Genomic DNA, 25,586 nt, shown 5'->3' on the forward strand with positions numbered 1-25,586 from the left:
AAAAGACCTTGACTAGCCGGTGCCCCCGAACATTGACCCTGTACCAGTACCCCCTGTATATAGCCTCGTTATTGTTATTTTCCTGCTGCTGTTTAATACATTTGTGACTTTTATATTCTATTTTTTTTCACTTATCTATTTTTTACTGAACATGTATTTTTTCTTAAAACATCTTAAAGCATTGTTGGTTAAAGGGCTTGTAAGTAAGCATTTCACTGTAAGGTCTACACGTGTTGTATTCGGCACATGTGAAAAATTTGATTTGATTTTCATTTTAAATGGAATGGCATCAAACACCTAGAAACCCTGTGTTTGATGTATTTGATACCATTCCACCAATTCCGCTCCAGTCATTACCACAAGCCCATCCTCCCCAATTAAGGTGCCACCGACCTCCTGTGGTGTTTGTGTGGTTCAAGAAGAGGCTTTCAAATCAAAAGAAAACAGGAAATAATAGGGAACGATGTGGAGAGAAAATGAATACTTTTATCAATTAAGTCTGCTCCTAGAAGAAGAATGTTGTTCCTAGAATAAACGTTATTATATTTTTAAATAGATTGATTGATACTTTCACTTTAAACGATCTCCTTAACTTTGATCTGAGAGTTTAAAATTAAACAGACTTTTCAGCCAGTTTCAGTCTTCTCTTCTTTCTGCTATATTTCTATTTAATGCTGCTGCTTTACAAAGCCCCAAATTGTGAGTTCAATGGTCAGGAAAAATTCTGTTAATAATAACTACCTTTTCAATTCTCAATTGAAACAGAGGACAATGACAAAGCTTTGTTGCTGTTATGATTCTGCTTCCCGCTAGTTTAGAATGCAGAGACAATATTGTCCTTCCACCATAGACTGTTTCCTTCGAAGATAAATGTTAATTTTTTATTTTCCACATAATTACATAAAACCACCCAGAAAATCATTCTCCACCGAGGAAATTACTATTGGCGTGGCCTGATACATTTCAGTCTGGTCATTCTGAGAAAATCCTATAGAAGAAATGAATGTTCTCCTCTATTCATCAATAGGTGAGTACATTTTATTATTTTTTATTATTTAACCTTTATGTAACTAGGAAAGTCAGTTAAGAAAATTTACAATGACAGCCTACCCCCGGCCAAACCTGAACCCAGACGACGCTGGGCCAATTTTGCGCCGCCCTATGGTACTCCAAATCACGGCCGGTTGTGATACAGCCTGGAATCAAACCAGTGTCTGTAGTGACGCATCTAGCAATGAGATGTCTTAGCTCCCGAGTGGCGCAGCGGTCTACAGCCTGCTCATATCTGCTTACACATCTCTCTAACTCATTCTTTTGTCTGTCACAATTGACTTAGTTTTGTCACATTGTTGATAGCCTGTGTCACAGAGCAGGGCTGATGAAATGAAAGGGACATTGTTTCCAAGCCCTTACAGAAAAACCACATGATTTCAAATGAAAAATTGCATGATTTCACATGGAATTTCACGTGAAAGTGTGTGAAAACATGTTTTTGGAGCACTTCACATGTGATCACGTTTTCACATGTAGTTTAATGTTATCACATGTTGCTTTACACGTTGTCCCGTAATCACATTAACTTCACATAATATCACATGTGATCAAATGAAAACATATTTTTGGAACACTTCACATGTTATCACATGAAATGTATGACTTTTTTCTGTAAGGGAAGTCCTTGCAGCAGGAGACTGTCTGGACTGTCTGTCTGTCCATCATCCTAAGAGGTCAAACTGCTTCAACATTAGAACATCAGATGATGAATACAACTATTTATTTATTGATAAAGATGTTTTTAAATCCCCAAAAGCTTTAAACCGTTGCTACCACAACTGGTTTATGCATCTCTGTTGCCAAGGAATATTTGATTCCTGAGTTGCACTTTGGAACCACATCAAGGTACCAGCACCTTCCTGAAAGAGCCTCAAAATGTACCAAACATTTCAGAGGCAGATATACATGGAGCCTACTGCAGAATTATTTTGACTACTCTGGCTCTAGGTGTAATGTCTGTGAGCATCTTAACAATATGCATAATTCCTCCTTCCTCTTTCACCTTTGATAACCATAACAAATTAGCTGCTGTGTCTTTGTGGAACGCTGCAGCTGAATGTCATAAATGTGTCCCCTGACAGCTCAGGGATGGCATTTCCTGCTGAGGGAAAATGGAACAAACATCAAACACTGCGCTATGCAACAGTGACAATCTATAGCTAGAGGACTCCTGATTTGTCTAGGATTGACAAATATACTTTTTGTCTTAATCTGTTGTTGTCTAGTACTGTCTTTTTACTAGCCAAGGCCATCTACTTTAAGTGTCGTCTGTCTTCCCAGTAGCCTAGTTGGTGTGTAAACAGCTGACTGCTCATAACTTGCAGATGATTGTTGACACATCAACCAGGATTAAGGGGCATGGCAATTTGTGACTGTTGTTGTTTTTGTAATCAGTGGCTGTATTGGAGGGAGAGTGGTTTCTTCTCTCCTAGGCAATCAGCAATTAGTACCGTGAGACGTACCCTTCACCACTGCTAGGCAATTAACAATTAGTGTTAGTACTTCAGTCTTCCTTGTTTTCTCAGCGGCAGCTGTAAGAGGCGATCGTGTCGCTGAAATAAAGATGGTTCTGCCAAGATATTAGAGAAAGAAAAGAGAGGAAGACTCCACTCTCTCACTTTGAATCTCATTTTGCTCTTTTGTAGCTTTGTTAACTCTGTGTGTTTTCGATACCGGTTTGTTCTTCTCCCTGTAGGCTTTACAGATGCTCCCCACCACGCTGCTACCCTTCACATTTAGTGTACCTTGCACACACAATCAATGTGGAAATCCTGATCTCTGGCAACGTTTGGAACTGCCGATCTGCAGTGAAGAACTCAGAGTTAATCTCAGCCTATCATGCCCTTTAGTCCCTAGACTTTTTGGCCCTGATGGAAAAATTGATCACCCCAGAGAAGACTGCTAGTCCATCTGCGCTGTCTTCATTTGACCACGTGTTCTCTCATAGTCCGAAATAAATCTGGTCGTCGCGGTGGTGGTACAGGGATCTTCATTTCTCTTAAGTGGAGTTTTTCTCTTTTCTCCCTCACCTGTCCATCTCCTCATTTGAATTCCATGCTGTCACTGTCACTTGTCCACTAATTCTTAACATTGTTGTCATCTATCGCCGACAACGTACATTAGAGTTCCTCACAGTGATTGACACCTTGATAAGCAAATTTCCTGACGATGGCTCACCCCTCTACATACCGGGCCACTTCAACCTCCCAATGTCTGCCTTTGATAAAAATAATTATACAACTATTTCTTTCCCCTACTTGCCTCTTGACCTTATGCTTTCCCAGTCCCCTCCCACTCACAAGTCAGACAATACACAATCTTCCCTCTCTCTCCCACTTCTCTCTCCTCTCTCCTCCTAAACTATCATCTCTCCCTTCTGCTAAAGCCTTCTCCATCCTGTCTCCTGATTTTGCCTCTTCGACCCTACTCTCCTCCCTTTCTGCATCCTATGACTCTCATTGGCCGGCTCCGTTCTCCCCTACTGCTCCGTGGCTGAGTAACTCATTGCAAGCTTACAGAACAGGGCTGAGAGAAAATGAAGGCAAACTAAACTTCTGTTGCTATAGCCACTTTCTAACCCTAGGAAATGATCCTCCACAATCCTCTATCCGCTGCCTTTGACACATGAACCATCAGATCCTTGTATCCACACACTCAGGGCTGGGTGTCTCAGGCTCTGCACACTCTTGTATTGAATCATACATGGCAGGCCGCTCCTAGCAGGTGACCTGGAAAGGATCTGTGTCTGCACCACGTACTCTCACTACTGGTGTCCCCCATGGCTTGATTCTAGGTCCTCTTCTCTCTATACACCAAGTAACTCAGCTCCATCATATCCTCACAGGGTCTCTCCTATCATTGCTATGCAGATGACACTCAACTACTTTCCTTCTTCCCCCTTTTCTGACAACAAGGTGGCGACATGCATCGCTGCATACCTGGCAGATTTCTCAGCTTGGATGTCGGCTTACCAGCTCAAGCTCAACCAAGACAATACAGAGCTTCTCTTCCTCCTGGGGAAGGCCTGCCTGCTACAAGACCTCCATCATGGTTGACAACTCCACGATGCCCCCCTCCCAGAGTGCCAAGAACCTTGGAATGACTCTGATCAACACCCTGTTCTCTGTAACTGCAACTCGCCGTTGGCTGGGCTTCCACATGTACCTGTCCAATCCTATACTTACAACTCGTGCTAAGTTAAGATATTATATCGAATTAAATCAACCAGACTGAGGTAAACTTAAACATGTCTTTACTCCACTCTCCATGTAATCCCCTCACATTCCTATTGTGACGTCGTATCTCAGTACGTCACATCAATACACGACATCCCCCCCTTTACTTGGATATGAACTTCAATGTCAACCTGACATACACAACAGCACTTTATCTGTATAGCAACCTTTATGTTATCAATAAACAACTGAAATCTGTTTAATGTCTTATTTCTGTTCTAATGGACTTTCCTTTTCTTGTAACAAAACCTTCTGCACTTTTCCACAACTCAAACATTGAGTCTTCGCATTAGTCCTTTTATATTTCACATTTTTCAGTTTATACTGGTTTTCACTTATTTAAGTACGGGATAATTATTTAATGACAAAGTTTGTTAACTTCTGTGGCGGTTTAATTTGTCTGAGGCCTGACTGGCTTTGGGTGTCTGTGGTGATCCCTCACAGATGGTCTCTGGTTTGGATTATATGTACGGTCTCAGATTAGGACTCTGTTTCAGTCTCTTTCAGTTGTGTGTTGTCCTTTGATTGTGGATCCGGCTCCTCAAATATATACCTCTTCATGACTGTTGTATTCCTTGAATACCTGGCTCCAGTTGGAGATTGAACAATCACATTGTTTCCCTCTTTATTGATCAGTGTGTGATATCTTGTTGTGAACTTGTCTGTTTTGTCCTGTTTTAGGAGAACCTGATCGCCGACGTCCACCTTTACGACGGTTGTCTGCATAGGTCTTGGATTTCCCTTTCTGCTCGCCGATGTTACTCCAAATATGAGTCTTTTTATATCTGTATGAAAACATGATGTACCGTCTCATATTTAGCATCTGTATTAATGTTTTTGGTTACAGTCAGCTTTGAAATCAGCATATCTTGCATTATGAGGGGAAGGGGGATACCTAGTCAGTTGTCCAACTGAATGTATTCAACTGAACTGTGTCTTCCGCATTTAACCCAACCCCTCTGAATCAGAGAGTTGCAGGGGGCTGCCTTAATCAACATCTACGGTGCCCGGTGAACTGACTTGCTCAGGGGTAGAATGACAGATTTTTACCTTGTTAGCTCAGGGATTTGATCCAGCAACCTTCTGGTTATTGGCCAAACGCGCCAACCACTAGGCTACCTGCTGCCCTTGTACTCACATGCATGGCGGCCATTTGCACTTCAATTCTTTCACATTGTGCGGCTAGCTCGAGTGACAGCCTAATATTAGCCCACGGTCCTCCAATAGTTTTTGGCACACATTCAGAATTACATTTGCTCATTATGGCATCTCTAATCTGATTGTCCTCATCTCCAGCAAAGTCAGTCTTTAGCTGCTTGTCTAAGATGAGTAACAAATTGCTGAACTGTCTCAACAGTTTTCTGTGTCAGTTGATAAAATATCTGTCCCGCAAACTCTGTGTTCACCTGTGGCACGAAATATGCATTTAACGCTGCCACAGCCCTGACATAGTCCATTGGTTCTCCGGTTTCTGCGAGTGTGGACAAAATGTCCTGCACATCTGTCCCAGCTTGATGTAAAAGCAAAGCTCTCCTCCGTTGTTTTGTAACCGCATCAACGTCACCGGACAGTATTGATCCTTTACCATTCGCGAACAGCTCAAAAGCCATCAACCACAAGGTCCAGCGTGGACCTAGTGTAGTGGGCTCATTGCAGCAGTCAAACTTTGGCACACTGTTTTCCATTTCGACAACACTAACTCACTTTTAAGATTTAACTGTCATTTTCAAACATCCTCATCGCCATTGTTCAATTATATACTGATAACTCGTGCTAAGTTAAGATATTACATAGAATTAAATCAACCAGCCTCTGAGGTAAACTTCATGTCTTTACTCATCACTGTCCGTGTAATCCCCTCACATTCCTTTAGGACGTCACCACATCAGTTTGTCACATTAATACACGACAGTACCATCAAACCCTTGCAACTGATCCAGAATGCTGCTGTTCCGCCTGCATCCACTATAAGACCATGGCACTTGCCTACAAAGTAGCAAGAGGAACTGCCCTTCCCTACCTTCAGGCTGCTCAAGCCCTACACACCAACCTGAGTACTCCGTTCTGCCACCTCTGGTCACTTGGCCCTCCCACCCCTATGGGAGGGCAGGTAGCACTCAGCCCAGTCCAAGCCCTTCTCTGTCCTGGCACTCTTATGGTGGAACCAGCTTCCCCCTGAAGCTAGGACAGCAGAGTCCCTGCCCATCTTCTGAAAACATTTGAACCCTACCTCTTCAAAGAGTATATTATATAATCCCACAGCACTCTGGCGAATAGACCATTTTAAACTACTTTTATGGATAGACTTCTTTGCAAGTCCAGGATAAAAAAAGACAGCGCATTGCTGTTGAACCAGCCTTAGTAGCCTAGGTCTAAGAGTAGCCAATGGAGGTATCATAAATCTCTTCTCTCATTCAATGCACTGTGTGCACATGTAAGCCTAAATGTCCTTACAAATAACATTCACACGTCTATACATTTACTAGGCTCCTGTCAATTGAATCGTTGGTAATGTGTGAGGTAGATTCTCAAAAAAATCTGCAGTTGATATGGCATTATAGGAGGACAAAGGTTGTGGAGGAGCGTGTTTTTGGTAATCCAACAAAGTGCGTTCTTTGAAAATCAGGATGGACAGGCTACTTGAATAAGCATAATGAAGTATATGAATTATGAATAATGAAAAAGCATGATGCATGATGGCAAAAACCTAAAATATTTCAAAGTACACTCAGTAGACCATTTAAAAACCCTTTATTCATAGGCTACTTGGCTAATGGCCAGGATAAAATTACACACCTATGCGTTGCTGATAAACCAGCCTTGATTAAGGGGAGGGTAGTCTGTGCTTGGTTTTGAATCAAATGAAAGAAGTGGGCGGGGGGGCAATAGTTTTATGCTTCTAAAGGCAAGATTCACAGGCACAAAAAGCACATCTCTCTTCCATGGGCACTGTGCATAACGGCTGGATATCCTGCACTTCCGCAGTCAAATTCCATGCCATTATCAACTGTTAACGTTAGGACCTGCTTTTTGTGGGTCTTAATATCACATTATCGCGAATTTATCACTTTTGCACTTGCTTTTAAGTACACATCTCAGATATTGCCACCCCTCCCATCTTAGCATAAGTGAGCTGATGTTAGACAGGTAAATTGCCGAACCTGGCGTTAGGGCTGGAAAATACCAGGGTGCCAGTTTTTACATGGCAAAATTACAAACTAATGTGCGTTTGACACTTGCACCTCCTTACAGTCGAAAATAGAGCCCTTAGTATAGTTGGGTCAGAGAGGGCATCCTTCTCTACTCAGAAACACCAATCACTCTTACTAAAAAGCTTCCTATCTCAGCAGGGGCCCAGCGTTCAACTACACATTTGTAAGCCCATGTGAGAAATAGCTCATTAAGACGAGCAACCAACCATGGTTCAAAATCACTGTGAAAAAAAGCCATATACAGTGCCTTGCGAAAGTATTCGGCCCCCTTGAACTTTGCGACCTTTTGCCACATTTCAGGCTTCAAACATAAAGATATAAAACTGTATTTTTTTGTGAAGAATCAACAACAAGTGGGACACAATCATGAAGTGGAACGACATTTATTGGATATTTCAAACTTTTTTAACAAATCAAAAACTGAAAAATTGGGCGTGCAAAATTATTCAGCCCCCTTAAGTTAATACTTTGTAGCGCCACCTTTTGCTGCGATTACAGCTGTAAGTCGCTTGGGGTATGTCTCTATCAGTTTTGCACATCGAGAGACTGAAATGTTTTCCCATTCCTCCTTGCAAAACAGCTTTAGCTCAGTGAGGTTGGATGGAGAGCATTTGTGAACAGCAGTTTTCAGTTCTTTCCACAGATTCTCGATTGGATTCAGGTCTGGACTTTGACTTGGCCATTCTAACACCTGGATATGTTTATTTTTGAACCATTCCATTGTAGATTTTGCTTTATGTTTTGGATCATTGTCTTGTTGGAAGACAAATCTCCGTCCCAGTCTCAGGTCTTTTGCAGACTCCATCAGGTTTTCTTCCAGAATGGTCCTGTATTTGGCTCCATCCTTCTTCCCATCAATTTTAACCATCTTCCCTGTCCCTGCTGAAGAAAAGCAGGCCCAAACCATGATGCTGCCACCACCATGTTTGACAGTGGGGATGGTATGTTCAGGGTGATGAGCTGTGTTGCTTTTATGCCAAACATAACGTTTTGCATTGTTGCCAAAAAGTTCCATTTTGGTTTCATCTGACCAGAGCACCTTCTTCCACATGTTTGGTGTGTCTCCCAGGTGGCTTGTAGCAAACTTTAAACGACACTTTTTATGGATATCTTTAAGAAATGGCTTTCTTCTTGCCACTCTTCCATAAAGGCCAGATTTGTGCAATATACGACTGATTGTTGTCCTATGGACAGAGTCTCCCACCTCAGCTGTAGATCTCTGCAGTTCATCCAGAGTGATCATGGGCCTCTTGGCTGCATCTCTGATCAGTCTTCTCCTTGTATGAGCTGAAAGTTTAGAGGGACGGCCAGGTCTTGGTAGATTTGCAGTGGTCTGATACTCCTTCCATTTCAATATTATCACTTGCACAGTGCTCCTTGGGATGTTTAAAGCTTGGGAAATCTTTTTGTATCCAAATCCGGCTTTAAACATCTTCACAACAGTATCTTGGACCTGCCTGGTGTGTTCCTTGTTCTTCATGATGCTCTCTGCGCTTTTAACGGACCTCTGAGACTATCACAGTGCAGGTGCATTTATACGGAGACTTGATTACACACAGGTGGATTGTATTTATCATCATTAGTCATTTAGGTCAACATTGGATCATTCAGAGATCCTCACTGAACTTTTGGAGAGAGTTTGCTGCACTGAAAGTAAAGGGGCTGAATAATTTTGCACGCCCAATTTTTCAGTTTTTGATTTGTTAAAAAAGTTTGAAATATCCAATAAATGTCGTTCCACTTCATGATTGTGTCCCACTTGTTGTTGATTCTTCACAAAAAAATACAGTTTTATATCTTTATGTTTGAAGCCTGAAATGTGGCAAAAGGTCTCAAAGTTCAAGGGGGCCGAATACATTCGCAAGGCACTGTAAGAAAAAAATGTGGGAACTCTTGTTTCAAGGTTGTGACTCAAAATACATTGTCCATTCAGTTTAGCTGTTCTCGTGGGACACTGACAGCTTAGTCTAAAAAATGATACCCGCACACAGTCACGCACACACTAGTGATGCGCGGGTTGACTCATAACTCGCAGGCCCCATGGTTATATCCGCAAGGCGGACGGGTTTAGGGTCGTCGAATATTGTGTGGATGAAGGTCAGGTAGGTGGCTTGACTAAAGATAAAACATCCATAAATGTATAATTCTTGTGAAATGTATTTACATAGGCTACATTGAGAGGCTTAGCATTAGTCCCTAAACTTCAGGGTGCAGGTAGCCTAGTGGTTAGAGTGTTGGACAAGTAACTGAAAAGTTGCTGAAATCGAATCCCTGAGCTGACAAGGTAAAAGTCTGTACAAAGCAGTTAATCCACTGTTCCCCGGTAAGCAGTCATTGTAAATAAGAATTTGTTCTTAACTGACTTGCCTAGTTAAGTAAAGGGCCAAATGCTTTTGGGAACTGGCAAAAAAAGGTTACTCAATCCAAGGAGGCAAAAATGGCAATGTTGGAGTTTAATTCAATAAGAGAAAAGCTGCAATATGAGAATTGAAAATAAAGAGAAAGGAGGACCAGGAAAGTAATGTTTTATGGAAGATTTGGTGAAGTGGTAAAAGAGGATGAGAGCAGTGACACGTTATGTGTGGTGATTGAGGCGCAATACAAATTCGAAAGTCACGGCTGGGACTTCAAATAGGCCTATGGCCCGTCAAGGGAACTGTAGCCTACTTTTCAGATGGGTTATATGAAAACTGAAATCTGAACACTGACTGTAGGTCTATAACCTCTCACACAGCCTTAATATTAACTCCTGCTAAATTAAGCATTTCTTGCAGTAAAACGATATACCAAATGTAGGAAAAATTTCGTCTCGGGAACAGGAGTGGAGAAATATGATTTTCTTCAGCATCTTTAGAGAATGTGAAACCTCAGTTAGATACCATCTGTAGAGGTGCTATCTTCATCAGCATCATAAAAGCTGATAGTATTTCAACCACATAAAATATGCATCCAAGCCGAACTGAAATCTTATCCGGAACATGTTGGGTCGTTTTCACAGCTTTCTATTTTCGCATTTTCTCCCTGGTCCCTAATGTCTTTGGTCCGTGAAAGATGAAGGAGATTTACAAATGTAAACTAAGGTGAAGCATTTATTATATCGATTTATGACATTATTCTGGTGACAAAGGGTTTATTTAGTCGTCTATGGCAACATATAATGACATAAGAGAAGATACATGTATCTAATTACAGACAAGTTGACTAACAATAGCCTACAAAAATGTCAGAAATGATTTTGTCTGAAGTTGAATCTTAATGATCACTCATGTTATTTTCAATAGTTTTCTTTTACCATGCCTATGTTCGTATTGACAGATATTACCATAAAAATGTCCATTAAAACATTTTTGTTAAGATGCAGAGCTATTCTGACTGAATTCCTGGAGCTTTCTATTTCTCTCTCTTCACCTTTCTCACTTTTCATCTCGGTCTCTGTCTGCATTCCTCTCTCATCTCTCATTTGAATTTACCTCTATCTCTTTCTGTATGCCTGCAGCTCTCTGCCCCCTCTATTTCCTTTTCTCTCTCTTTCAAGGGCAGACACTCCAACTCTATAAAGACTCTTGTTTGTGGTGATATGAGATGTGTGTGACAAGTGGAGACGCAAATACACAGCACACCTCCTCCTGGGGGTACAAGTGCTCTCCTCTCACTGCCTCCCTCTGTTCTGAGTGCCCTCATCTCCACAGACAGTCCCTGTCTAAAGACTAGTACATGTTCAGTCACACTGTGGGAGAAGAAAACATTAGTTCTAATAATTTTAAACAGCACTTAGTTCCTATATAATTATATGAAAGTAATATACATCAGGAAGAAGAGAAAGCCCCAATCACATAAGCATTTCCATATACAGTATATTAGTGGAAATGTGATCGAGCAGGACACATAGTCAGTTGACGTCTGCTTTAAACCAGTTGATTTTAAAATGTTTCACCCTCACTCATGCTTTAGCTTAAAGGGGCAATCCGCAGTTGAAACAATAACAAAGCATGACCCTGCCTCTTTTGGTAAAAAGCTGAGAGATGATGCTGGAGAAATGAAACCGCTCTCATATTTATAGAGCTATTCATGAAAGGACTGACAGTCGAATATATACAGAATATATACAGTACCCGGTCAAAAGTTTGGACACACCTACTCATTCAAGGGTTTTTCTTTATTTTTACTATATTCTACATTGTAGAATAATAGTGAAAACATCAACTATGAAATAACATTCACAGTGTAGGTTGGAAAAAGTATGTGAACCCCTAGGCTAATGACATCTCCAAAAGATAAGAGCTGATAAAAGCTGCCCTGAAATATAAAAAACACTCACAAAATGTGAGTTTGCTATTCAAATGAAGCATTGCCTGATGTGAACCATGCCTCGAACAAAAGAGATCTCAGAAGACCTAAGATTAAGAATTGTTGACTTGCATAAAGCTGGAAATGGTTACAAAAGTATCTGTAAAAGCCTTGATGTTCATCAGTCCACGGTAAGACAAATTGTCTATAAATGGAGAAAGTTTAGCACTGTTGCTACTCTCCCTAGGATTGGCCGTCCTGGAAAGATGACTGCAAGAGCACAGCGCAGAATGCTCAATGAGGTTAAGAAGAATCCTAGAGCGTCAGCTAAAGCCTTACAGAAATATTTGGAAGATACTAACATCTCAGTTGACAAGTCTACGATACGTAAAACACTAAACAAGAATGGTGTTCATGGGAGGAAACCACAGAGGAAGCCACAGCTGTCCAAAAAAACATTGCTGCACATCTGAAGTTCCCAAAAGAGCACCTGGATGTTCCACAGCACTACTGGCAAAATATTCTATGGACAGATTAAACTAAAGTTGAGTTGTTTGGAAAGAAGGAACACACAACACTTCAACTATGTGTGGATAAAAAAAGGCACAGCACACCAACATCAAAACCTCATCCCAACTTTAAAGTATGGTGGAGGGAGCATTTTGGTTTGGGCTGCTTTGCTGCCACAGGGCCTGGACAGATTGCTATCATTGACGGCAAAATGAATTCCCATGTTTATCAAGACATTTTGCAGGAGAATGTAATGTTATCTGTCCGCCAATTGAAGCTCGACAGAAGTTGGGCGATGCAACAGGACAACGACCCAAAACACAGCAGCAAATCAACAACAGAAAGGCTTTAATTTCTTATGGGCAGGTAGCGTCCCACCTGGCCAACATCCAGTGAAATTGCAGAGCGCAAAATTCAAACTACAGAATTATAAATTTTTTACGTTCATAAAATCACAAGTGTAATACATCAAAATAAAGCTTAACTTCTTGTTAATCCAGCCGCTCACTCAGATTTCAAAAAAGCTTTACGGCGAAAGCACACCATGTGATTATCTGAGGACAGCGCCCTGCATACAAAACAATGAAAAACATATTTCCACCAGGCAGGTGAGACACAAAATTCAGAAATAGCTATATAATAAATGCCTTACCTTTGATGATCTTCTTCTGTTGGCACTCCAAAAGGTCCCAGTTACATCACAAATGGTCCTTTTGTTCGATAATGTCCTTTATATCCATAAAAACTCAGTTTAGCAGTTTAGTTAGTTTCCCTCCAACAAAACTCATACAAAATGAATCCCAAACATTACTAATAAACTTCAAACAATGTGTATAATCCAACCTTAGGTACCCTAATATGTAAATAAACAATACAATTTAAGACAGAGAATCGTTATTGTCTTTACCGGAGAAAAATACCAAAGAACGCGCTCTCATTCACACGCTTGGAAACACTACAGCCAAAATGGGTGCGACCTAGAAAAACTACAATTTCTGGCTCATTTTTCCAAAACCCAGCCTGAAACTCTTTCTAAAGACTGTTGACATCTAGTGGAAGCCCCAGGTACTGCAACCTGGGAAAAGTGACAGCCATTGAAAATAGTGGTAGGCTGAAATGTAATTTTTTTTAGAATGGTTTGTCCTCGGGGTTTCACCTGCCATATCAGTTCTGTTATACCCACAGATCTTATTTTAACAGTTTTAGAAATTGTTGAGTGTTTTCTATCCACATCTACTAAATATATGCATATCTTAGCTTATGGGCCTGTGTAACAGACAGTTTACTTTGGGCGCACTTTTCATCCAGACGTGAAAATACTGCCCTGTACCCAAGTGAGGTTAACTTCTTGGATATAAGGGGTGCTCTTTTAATTTATGGATGAAAAAACATTCCCGTTTTAAACAAGATATTTTGTCACGAAAAGATGCTCGTCTATGCATATAATTGACAGCTTTGGAAAGAAAACACCCTGACATTTCCAAACCTGCAAAGATATTGTCTGTGAGTGCCACAGAACTAATGCTACAGGCGAAACCAAGATGAAATTTCATACAGGAAGTGCCCCAGATTTTGAATGCGCTGTGTTCCAATGTCTCCTTATATGGCTGTGTATGGGTCACGAATGAGCTTAGACTTTCTGTCGTTTCCCCAAGGTGTCGACAGCATTGTGACGTATTTGTAGGCAAATCATTGGAAGATTGACCTTAAGAGACTACATCTACCAGGTGGCCGCTTGGTGTCCTCCATTGCAATTATTGCGTAATCTCCAGCTGCGTGTATTTTACGTTTGCTTCGAGGAGAAAAACAGCTGCTACAAATGATTTATCATCGAATAGATATGTGAAAAACACCTTGAGGATTGATTCTAAACAACGTTTGCCATGTTTTTGTCGATATTATGGAGTTAATTTGGTAAAAAGTTTGGCGTTGTAGAGACTGCATTTTTGGATTTTTTTCTTAGCCAAACGTGATGAACAAAACGGAATGATTTCTCCTACACAAATAATCGTTTTGGAAAAAATGAACATTTGCTATCTAACTGAGAGTCTCCTCATTGAAAACATCCAAAGTTCTTCAAAGGTAAATTATTTTATTTGAATGCTTTTCTTGTTTTTGTGAAAATGTTGCCTGCTGAATGCTAGGCTTAACGCTATGCTGGCTATCAATACTCTTACACAAATGCTTGTGTAGCTATGGTTGAAAAGCATATTTTGAAAATCTGAGATGACAGTGTTGTTAACAAAAGGCTAAGCTTGTGAGTGAATATATTTCTTTCATTTCATTTGCGATTTTCATGAATAGTTAACGTTGCGTTATGGTAATGAGCTTTGAGGCTGTAATTACGCTCCCGGATACGGGATTGCTCGACGCTAGAGGTTAACAGAAGAAAATACGCCTTCTGGAGTGGCCCAGTCAGAGTCCTGACTTCAACCCAATTGAAATGTTGTGGCATGACCTGCAAAAGGGACGCAAATGGCATTTGCTGTATAATTGATGAGGATCTCCATATTGCAAATGTACCGTCCCTTACTAGACGTCTGCAAATGTTTCTAAAATATGGCAAGGGCCTCAGGCCGTGACCCAGGACCAGATCTTCCGGGAAGTCATTAAATAAAGTATCTCGGACATTTGGGTTCCATTTTATAACATTTTCAAATTTTGGTCATTTTTCCGCTGTTCCTAAAAATTACACCACATGGAGAATGGCTGCTTATTGCAAATGTTAAGGCCATTTTTCTGGGAATAACCTCCCTAGACGCTAACGTCCCGCATAGGCTAACATCCGGTGAAATAGCATAGCGCAAAGATACTAAATACACAATTCATAGTATTAAACGTTCTTGTAAATACATGTATCGAACATCATTTAAAAACTTCTTAATCTTGTGACTCCCCATCCCGATTCCGGGAGCGTAATCATCGCCTGACACTAATTAGCATAACGCAACGGAGATAAATATCCCTAGAAAATATTCCTATTCATGAAAATCACAAATGAAATATATTGAGACACAGCTTAGCCTTTTGTTGATCACCCTGTCATCTCAGATTTTCAAAATATGCTTTACAGCCAAAGCTAGACAAGCATTTGTGTAAGTTTATCGATAGCCTAGCATAGCATTATGCCTTGCTAGCAGCAGGCAACCTTGTCACAAATCAGAAAAGCAATCAAATTAAATCGTTTACCTTTGATGAACTTCGGATGTTTTCACTCACGAGACTCCCAGGTAGATAGCCAAAGTTCATTTTTTCCCAAAATATTATTTTTGTAGGTGAAATAGCTCCATTTGTTCAAAACGTTTGGCTGAGAAATCGCCCGGAAATTGCAGTCACGAAAACAGCGAAAAATATTCCAAATGAGCTCCATAATATCAACAGAAACATGGCAAACGTTGTTTATAATCAATCCTCAAGGTGTTTTTGTAATATCTATTCGATAATATATCCGTCGGGACAATTAGTTATTCAGTAGGACCGATTGGAGTAATGGCTACCTCTGTATTTTACGCGAGAATCTCTCTCGGAGCCACCATGTGACCACTTACGCAATGTGGCCGCCTACGGCTATTCTTCAACATAAATTCGTAAAACTACGTCACAATGCTGTAGACACCTTGGGGAATACGTAGAAAGTGTAACCTTGTTGATGGCACATTCACAGCTCAATAGGGACTCATTGGAACGCAGCGCTTTCAAAACTTGGGGCAGTTCCGGAATGGATTTTTCTCAGGCTTTCGCCTGCAACATCAGTTCTGTTATACTCACAGACAATATCTTTACAGTTTTGGAAACGTCAGAGTGTTTTAGGCCTAAACACAATGCTGGAACTGGACCCGCAGCTAGAAAGTAACTACGTGTTTTAAGTTTCTATTATGGTTTAAACAGAAGGCACTGTGAATTTTGCGCCTGCTCTGAAATATGTGACATTTGGCTTCTAAACGAGTTGGACAAAGTGGGTTTGGTGTCAGTTTGTATCAGTTTGGTGTCAGAATGATATCTTATTGACTGATGGATGCTGACTTGCTGGCTGACATTTGTACATTTGCAATAAGTTCAAATCAATCTCAGAACAACAGCAAAGGACCTTGTGAATATGCTGGAGGAAACTGGTACAAAAGTATCTATATCCACAGTCAAATGAGTCCTTTATCGACATAACCTGAAAGGCCGCTCAGCAAGGAAGATGCCACTGCTCCAAAACTGCCATAAAAAAGCCAGACTACGGTTTGCAACTGCACATGGGGACAAAGATCGTACTTTTTGGAGAAATGTCCTCTGGTCTGATGAAACAAAAATAGAACTGTTGGCCATAATGACCATTGTTATGTTTGGAGGAAAAAGGGGGAAGCTTGCAACCTGAAGAACACCATAGTGATCCACAGCGTTGGCAGCATCATGTGGGGGTGTTTGCAGCAGGAGGGTCTGGTGCACTTCACAAAATAGATGGCTTCATGAGGAAGGACAATTATATGGATATATTGAAGCAACATCAAGACATCAGTCAGGAAGTTAAAGCTTGGTCGCAAATGGGTCTTCCAAATGAACAATGACCCCAAGCACACTTCCAAAGCTGTGTCAAAATGGCTTAAGGACAACAAAGTCAAGGTATTGGAGTGGCCATCACAAAGCCCTGACCTCAATCCTATAGAAACTTTGTGGGCAGAACTGAAAAAGCATGTGCGAGCAAGGAGGCCTACAAACCTGACTCAGTTACACCAGCTCTGTCAGGAGGAATAGGACAAAATTCACCCAACTTATTGTGGGAGGCTTGTGGAAGGCTACCCAAAATGTTTGATGTAGTTGGCTAAGGTGTATGTAAACTTCAGACTTCAACTGTATATTCTTATTCCATCCCTTTACTTAGATGTGTGTGTATTAGGTAGTTGTTAGATATTTTTGAACTATTAGAACTAGAAGCACAAGCATTTCACTACACTCACAATAACATCTGCTAACCATGTGTATGTGACCAATAACATTTGATTTCAAATGATACATAGAGGAGTGCGCACTTGAAAAGTCACCTGGAAGAACATATACTGTACATATCCATTCCCAGATGCTTCAAACTGGCAACAAAATATATGATTTTATTAAATAACTCACATGCACACACACAAAAACACACAGTAATTCCACATTGTGTGAGCAGTGGTAGTGGGGGACATGTGAGTGGGAGTGTAAGGTGGCAGGGGACTGTGAAGGGCGAGACACTAACTGTAGGGAATACCCCAGAGACCTAGTCTCAACCCTCTCTGAGGACTCAACACCATGGCAACGGAGCCAGGAGATGCAACACTCCGGCCAGAGGAACAGGTAGAAGGTGGCTGACTGACAGCCTCCTCACCTCTATTAATCATAGGTGAGGAAGGTAAATAACTTTCCCCTCATGCCCTCATGCCCTCTCCTCTTCCCCTCTATCCTTCACACCTGGGCCGCTGATACATCACAGCCTTATGTGAGTAATTTATTAATGACTCAATAGAGGTTAAGTTCAGGGATATTATGTGAATCTGACTGGGACCTGCCAATGAAACTGATAAAGTTTCAGATACAACATTATTGAGCTGTACAGAATCTGCATACATCCATTGTAGATGTCCTAACACAAAGTGAGAACAGCATAAGAACAGTGGGTTCACTGCCTTGTTCAGGAGCAAAAAAATAGATTTTTGCTTTGTAAGCTCAGGGATTCGATCTTGCAACCTTGTAGTTACTAGTCCGCCACTCTAACCACTAGGCTATCAGCCACCTTGTGTTGTTACTGTGTTAGTCCTATCCAACCCTACATCTCCAATCTGTACCCATGTCCTCTGTGTTCCATAAACACATGTCCCTCATCCTGACACAGACTCATAGCACACACAGGCTCAATGAAATGTGTGTAGGCCTATGGTGGTAACACCTAAGGTGTAAACTTAAGCACAACAATTAGGAAATAACAAAAATGGTGAGCTGCATGCGCCACTTTTGTCTACTGAGCCACTCACCCAGAGCAAAATCCAATATGTTGTGGCTACCCACTGGGCACAGACGTCAATTCAACATCTATTCAATGTTGTATCAAAGTAATTTCATTAAAATGGTGTGGAAACAGCATTGATTCAACCAGTGTGTGCCCACTGGGTAGAGGGCTGTTTCACCTTGACTGAGATTCTTTTACCTTTTTCGACATTGTAGAATAATAGTGACGACATATAAACTATGACATAACACATATGGAATCATGTAGTAACCAAAAAAGTGTTAACCTGTTATGGCTGCAATCCCGATACCGGGATCAATATGACAACTACCAGTGAAAATAGAGGGCGCCAAATTCAAACCAAAGAAATCTCATAATTATAATTCCTAAAACACACATGTGTCTTATAACATTTTAAAGCTATTCTCGTTGTTAATCCCACCAAAGTGTCCGATTTCAAATAGGCTTTTCAACGAAAGCACTACAAACGATTATGTTAGGTCTCCACCAAACCACAATAAGCACAGCCATTTTCCAGCAAAATATAGCATTCACAAAAACCAGAAATAAAGAAAAAATGTATCACTAACCTTGAATTATCTTCATCGGATGACACTCATAGGACTTCATGTTAGACAATACAGGCATGTTTTGTTTGATAAAGTTCATATTTATATAAAAAAATCTGAGTTTACATTGGTGCGCATAGATTCACTAGTTCCAAAAACATCAAGTGATAATGTGTAGCCACATCATTCAACAGAAATACTCATCATAAATGTAGATGATAATACAAGTTATACACATAGAATTATAGATATACCTATCCTTAATGCAACCGCTGTGTCAGATTTTTAAAAACTTTACGAGAAAAAAAATGCATGCAATAATCTGAGACCGCACTCAAAAGTAAAAACACCAGAGCCGCAAAGATGGCGTCAACATAAACAAGAAATGACATGATAAATATTCCCTTACCTTTGATGATCTATATCAGAAAGCACTCCAGGAATCCCAGGTCCACAATAAATGTTTGTTTTGTTTGAAAATGTCCGTTATTTATGTCCAAATACCTTCTTTTGTTAGCGCGTTTGGTATACATATCCAAACGCTAATTCTGGTCAGCGTTATATCGGACAAAAACTCAAAAAGTGATATTACCGGTCGAAGAAACATTTCAAACTAAGTACAGAATCAATCATTAGGATGTTTTTAACATATAGCTTCAATAAAGTTCCAACCAGAGTATTCCTTCTTGTCTTCGTGAGCAATGGAACGTGAGTGACTACCATGAGGAAAAAGTGCAATCACAAAATGGCTGCTTGATGGACATCTGATATATTCTGCTCTCATTGACTCCCACAACAACATAGAAGCCTCATTATAATTTCTATTGATGGGTGACATCTAGTGGAACCCCTAGGCAGAGCAACATCATTCATATTTCAAGGGGATTTCATTGGGGACTCTGGTGAATACATACAAGCTCAGATTTCTGACCTCCTGTTTAGATTTCAACTCAGGATTTTGCCTATATGAGTTCTGTTATACTCACAGACATCATTCAAACAGTTTTAGAAACTTCAGAGTGTTTTCTATCCAATACTAATAATAATATGCAAATATTAGCAACTATGACTGAGGAACAGGCCGTTTGATATGGGCACCTTTCATCCAAGCTACTCAATATTGCCCCTGCAGCCATAAAAAGTTAAACAAATCAAAATATACTTTAAATTTGAGATTCCTCAAAGTAGCCACCCTTTGCCTTGAGGACAACATTGAACACGCTTTTGGGGAGGGGGAGGGTTGGTATATGTTTGGTATAATCAGTCTACGTGTGTGTAATAATATTTCACACAATAAAACTATTGTGTGTGTTTGTGAGCGCCGGTGCGTTGGAAAAGGCTAAGGAGTATGAATTTACATTAAATATACCGCCGTCGGAGGCTACTGCTTGTGTAGAGTATCTTGGCTACATAGGTATTTACATTTGGTGAAAAATTGTTTGTCAATTTTGGTTAATAGCCTATGTCACTCTGGTTGTATGATTCACTTGGGATTCATTAGGGTTTATTTGTGAGTAAATCCGGCTTTGATAATAGCCTGTGCTTACTCAGCCACCGACCTCACTGCACATCACTGGGTTGGTGTGTGTGTGTGTGGGTGTGTGTGTGTGTGTGTGTGTGTGTGTGTGTGTGTGTGTGTGTGTGTGTGTGTGTGTGTGTGTGTGTGTGTGTGTGTGTGTGTGTGTGTAAACTCACTCTTGATGGTTGCTGTTCTAGTACAGTTGTAGAGGATGGCCAGCTCTCCAAACACCTTCCCAGGTCCCATTGTGCACAGCTTCACACTCTCCTTTGTCACCTCCACCCTACCATCTGAAAAATGCACACAAACACACGATATCTTAATGTATCTGGAAAATAGACACAAACACCCTAAATGTATGTGAAAAATACACAAAGAAGTGGCATATCACCTGTACTTGACTTTGCACATCATCCCCCATCTAGCAAAGTACATCAGAACATAATGCTAATAAACTGATAGACTGTAGGTTCAATCCCTGTATGGATCATACATTATTTTCAACTAGTATGCACTAGCTAAGCACTATGATACAGAATAGAGTAGACTGTGAAATCACACATTTCACAATGGCTTAGCAATGGCTCAGCAACAGTAAGACAGATCAATATAAAAGATTAAATCCAAAACAAGGGAATTGTACTGAGACACAGTTATGTCCTGAACTGGTTAAGTTTAAGGACATCCTTTCTGTGTGATTGGGGCTTGTGGATGGGGATGGGTGTGATTGCAAAGCCTTTTTGTCTGATTGGAGCCGAGTGCAGCTATTTTGTTTTGGAAGCGCCTCATCACGTAAATATGCACACTCCAGAGGAACTAGAGCTCTGATTGTTTAAGAAAAGGTTGACTTGGGAAAAAGACTATGGCAGTTAACAAAGTGATGGGTAGGTATCTGATGAAAATAACTGAAGCAGAAGATACACTACATGACCAAGAGTATATGTACACCTGCTCTGACGGGCATTAATATGTAGTTGGTCCCCCTTTGCTGCAATAACAGCCTCCACTCTTCTAGGAAGGCTTTCCACTAGATGTTGGAATATTGCTGCAGGAACTTGCTTCCATTTAGCCACAAGAGCATTAGTGAGGTTGGGCACTGATGTTGGGCGATTAGGCCTGGCTTGCAGTCGGCATTCCAATTCATCCCAAAAATGTCCGATGGGCTCGAGGTCAGGGTTCTGTGCAGGACAGTAATGTTCTTCCACACTGAGCTCGACAAACCATTTCTGTATTGACCTCGCTTTGTGCATGGGGGCATTGTCATGCTGGAAAGGGCCTTCCCCAAACTGTTGCCACAAAGTTGGAAGCACAGAATTGTCTAGAATGTCATTGTATGCTGTAGCGTTAAGATTTCCCTTCACTTGAACTAAGGCGCCTAGCCCAAACCATGAAAAACAGCCCCAGACCATTATTCCTCCTCCCCAAAACATTACAGTTGCATTTGGGCATGTAACGTTCTCCTGGCATCCGCTAAACCCAGATTCGTCCGTCGGACTGCCAGATGGTGATTCATCACTCCAAAGAATGTGTTTTCACTGCTCCAGATCAAATGGCAGCGAGCTTTACACCACTCCAGCCGATGCTTGGCATTGTGCATGGTGATCTTAGGCTTTTGTGCACGGCTTCTCGGCCATGGAAATCAATTTCAAGATGCTTCCGACAGCTATTGTGCTGATGTTGCTTCCAGATACAGTTTACACTTACAGTTGACAGGGGTAGCTCTAGCAGGACAGAAATTTTACCTATGACGGTGTGACGTTGAAAACCACTGAGCTCTCATCAGTAAGGCCATTCTGCTGTCAATGTTTGTCTATGGATATTGCATGGCTGTGTGCTCGATTTGATACACCTGACAGAAATGTGTGTGGCTGAAATACGCTAACTGAATCCACAATTAATATATATATATATATATATATATATATATATATATATATATATTTATTTTTGTACTTTCTACTGCTTTTTCTCCCCAATTTCGTGATATCCAATTGGTAGTTACAGTCTTGTCCAGTCGCTGCAACTCCTATACGGAGGCAAAAGTCGAGAGCCATGCATCCTCCAAAACACGACCCTGCCAAGCCACACTGCTTCTTGACACACTGCTCGCTTAACCCGGAAGCCAGCAGCACCAATGTGACCAGCAGGTGACTGAAGTCAGCGTGCATGCGAACCGGCCACCCACAAGGAGTCGCTAGAGCGTGACGGGACAAGGACATCCCGGGCCGGCCAAACCCTCCCCTAACCCGGGTGACGATGGGCCAAATGTGCGATGCCTCATGGATCTACCGACACAGCCCGGGATCGAACACTGGTCCGTCGTGAAATCCACTCATTTGAAGGGATGTCCACATACTTTTGTATATATAGTGTAAGAGAAGAGAAGCAATTAGAAAAAGGGAGAAAAGTCATTAGAAACTTTAACTTCTTGAAGGAGAAACCCTTCTGTCAGCATTTGTGATAATACAATTGTGTCAGACATGCATATGCGGTGCACACCCCACCACTTCCAAAAATTTTTACTTTCACTTTGCAAAAAAAAACATTTTAACTGAGTTTGATAACATACAACTTCTGTATTCTTTAGCAAGAACATGAGGTAAGGACAGTGTTCACACACAGCATTGGTGTGTGTAACAGTATTGCTTCTGTCCCTCTCCTTGCCCCAGCCTGGGCTCGAACCAGGGACCCTCTGCACACATTTACAAAAGTCACCCACGAAGCATCATTACTTATCGCTCCACAAAAGCCGTGGTCCTTACAGACCAAGGGTAACGCTGTGGCGGTCATAAAATGTTGTCAGGTAATTGACCGTTAACAGACATAAACACGATTAGCATCTCCTGGCTTCCATGCATAGCCTACAAGCCACTGATGCAGACATTTAGAACATCTCCATAAAACTCAAATAAATCCATTTAATATAGCCTACACCATCACAAAAGATCCATTATTTATTTTAGACAGGTCTAAAGAAACATGATATTAATAAAATGTAGTCTATTTCAGAAGAATAGAATAGCATACTCTGTGTTGTCCTTATGTTAGGCCTTGGTATGGCTATGCCATATGGCTGCGGGCTACACTATTTCATTTAGCAGACAAGATTTGCTCAGAATCTCGTAGCATTTTTTATTATCTTATAGTATGAAGAATACAATTGACCATAGCTGAATAAAATAAAAAGGATATTTCCTCCAAACGATTTCCAACAAAGTGTGTTAACCTGTTGAAGCACTATTTTTATGTTTGGAAAAATAACGTTCCCAAAGTAAACGGCCTATTTCTCAGGACCAGATGCTAGAATATGCATTTAATTGACAGATTAGGATAGAAAACACTCTAAAGTTTCAAAAACTGTCAAAATATTGTCTGTGTGTATAACAGAACTGATATTGCAGGCGAAAACCTGAGGAAAATCCAATCAGGAAGTGCCTCTTATTTTGAAACCTCTCTGTTCCTATGCATGCCTATCCTCCATTTAAAGGGATATCAACCAGATTCATTTTTCTGTGGCTTCCCTAAGGTGTCAACAGTCTTTAAACATAGTTTCAGGCTTTTATTTTGAAAAATGAGCGAGAAAGATCACATTGCGTAAGTGGATAGGTGGGGACTCTCAGAGTGAGTTTTGCACAACAGAGTAAAGCGGCCATTGTGTCTCCCTGTCCTAGCAGCAAGCTTCCTGATGCTAAGTGTACTTAATGTTTTGTCATGCGATCGATAATCTTACACAAACGCTTGGATTGCTTTCGCTGTAAAGCATAATTTCAAAATCTAAGACGACAGGTGGATTAACAAAAGGCTAAACTGTGTTTTGCAATATTGCACTTGTGATTTCATGAATATGAATATTTTGTAGTAATATTATTTGACTGTGACGCTATGCTATTCAGCAGTTGCTGATGACAATTATCCCGCTTAAGGGATGGGTAGCGTCAAGAAGTTAAGTGGTTAAGGAAGAAACATTTAGAGTTATTTATTATGATGATCTGATTATGATGATCTGAAAAAAGTTGCATGAAAGGCATGAGCTCTGATTTGTTTCTCGTGCAGGCTGCCCACACTCCATCAGTCTCTCATCCACAAGTTGTATGCCAGTTAGGCTCTACACCCATTGTAAAGTGGATTCATGTGCTTCATTTTAAGAAGTTAATTGTCTGCTTTAGTGTTTTGATACAAATCTTTTCAAAACATATAGGCCTATGGGTTAGGCTACATGAGGTATGTGACTATGATTTTAATAATGGCGCCGTTTTACAGGCTCCTAACCATCGGCAGGACATAGCAGCTACTTCTGGTAAGACAAGGGGCGGAGTGTGTCTCTATTTGTCAATAACAGCTGGTGAGCAATGTCTAATATTATTGCTCGCCTGAGGTAGAGTACCTCATGATAAACTGTAGACCACACTATCTACCAAGAGAGTTCCCATCTATGTTATTCGTAGCCGTCAATTTACCACCACAAATCGATGCTGGCAATAGGACGGCACTCAACGAGCTGTATAAGGCCATAAGCAAACCAGAAAATGCTCACCCAGAAGTTGCGCTCCTAGCGGCTGGGGACTTTAATGCAGGATATGTTGAATCCATTTTACCTCATTTCTACAAGCATGTCACATGTGCAACCAGAGGAAAAATCTAGACCAACCTTTACTGCACACACAGAGATGCATAAAAATATCTCCCTAGCCCTCCATTTGGCAAATCTGACCATAATTCTAACCTCCTGATTCCTGCTTACAAGCAAAAACTAAAGCAGAAAGTACCAGTGACTCGCTCAATACGGAAGTGGTCAGATGACGTGGACGCTACGCTACAGAACTGTTTTGCTAGCACAGACTGGAATATGTCCGGGATTCATTCAATGGCATTGAGGAGTATACCACCTTCATCAATGAATGCATCGACGACGTTGTCCCCACAGTGACCGTACGTACATATCCTATCCAGAAGCCTTCGATTACAGGCAACATCCGTACCAAGCTAAATGCTAGAGCTACCGCTTTCAAGGAGCGGGACACTAATCCAGATGCTTATGAGAAATCCCGCTATGCCCTCAGACGAACCATCAAACAGGCAAAGCGCCAATACAGGAATAAGATTGAATCATACTACACTGGCTCTGATGCTCGTCGGATGTTGCAAGGCATGCAAACTATTACGGACTACAAAGAGAAACACAGCCACAATCTGCTCAAGTACGCGAGCCTACCAGACAAGCTAAATTCATTT

The 25,586-nt window shown here is 41.0% G+C and overlaps 1 protein-coding gene across 2 annotated transcripts in view; it reads right to left on the bottom strand.

Moving 5' to 3' along the window:
• Positions 1-25,586, bottom strand: part of LOC112254522 (cGMP-dependent protein kinase 1) — a 162,546-nt gene that overhangs the window by 70,236 nt on the left and 66,724 nt on the right. For both annotated transcript variants that reach the window (XM_024427198.2, XM_024427189.2), the window contains exon 3: positions 20,531-20,644. In XM_024427198.2, coding sequence (XP_024282966.1) covers positions 20,531-20,644 — 114 coding nt within the window. The remainder of the gene's footprint in view (positions 1-20,530; positions 20,645-25,586) is intronic.

This window comes from Oncorhynchus tshawytscha, linkage group LG01 (genome assembly GCF_018296145.1).
Source record: "Oncorhynchus tshawytscha isolate Ot180627B linkage group LG01, Otsh_v2.0, whole genome shotgun sequence".
Lineage (NCBI taxonomy): Eukaryota > Metazoa > Chordata > Actinopteri > Salmoniformes > Salmonidae > Oncorhynchus > Oncorhynchus tshawytscha.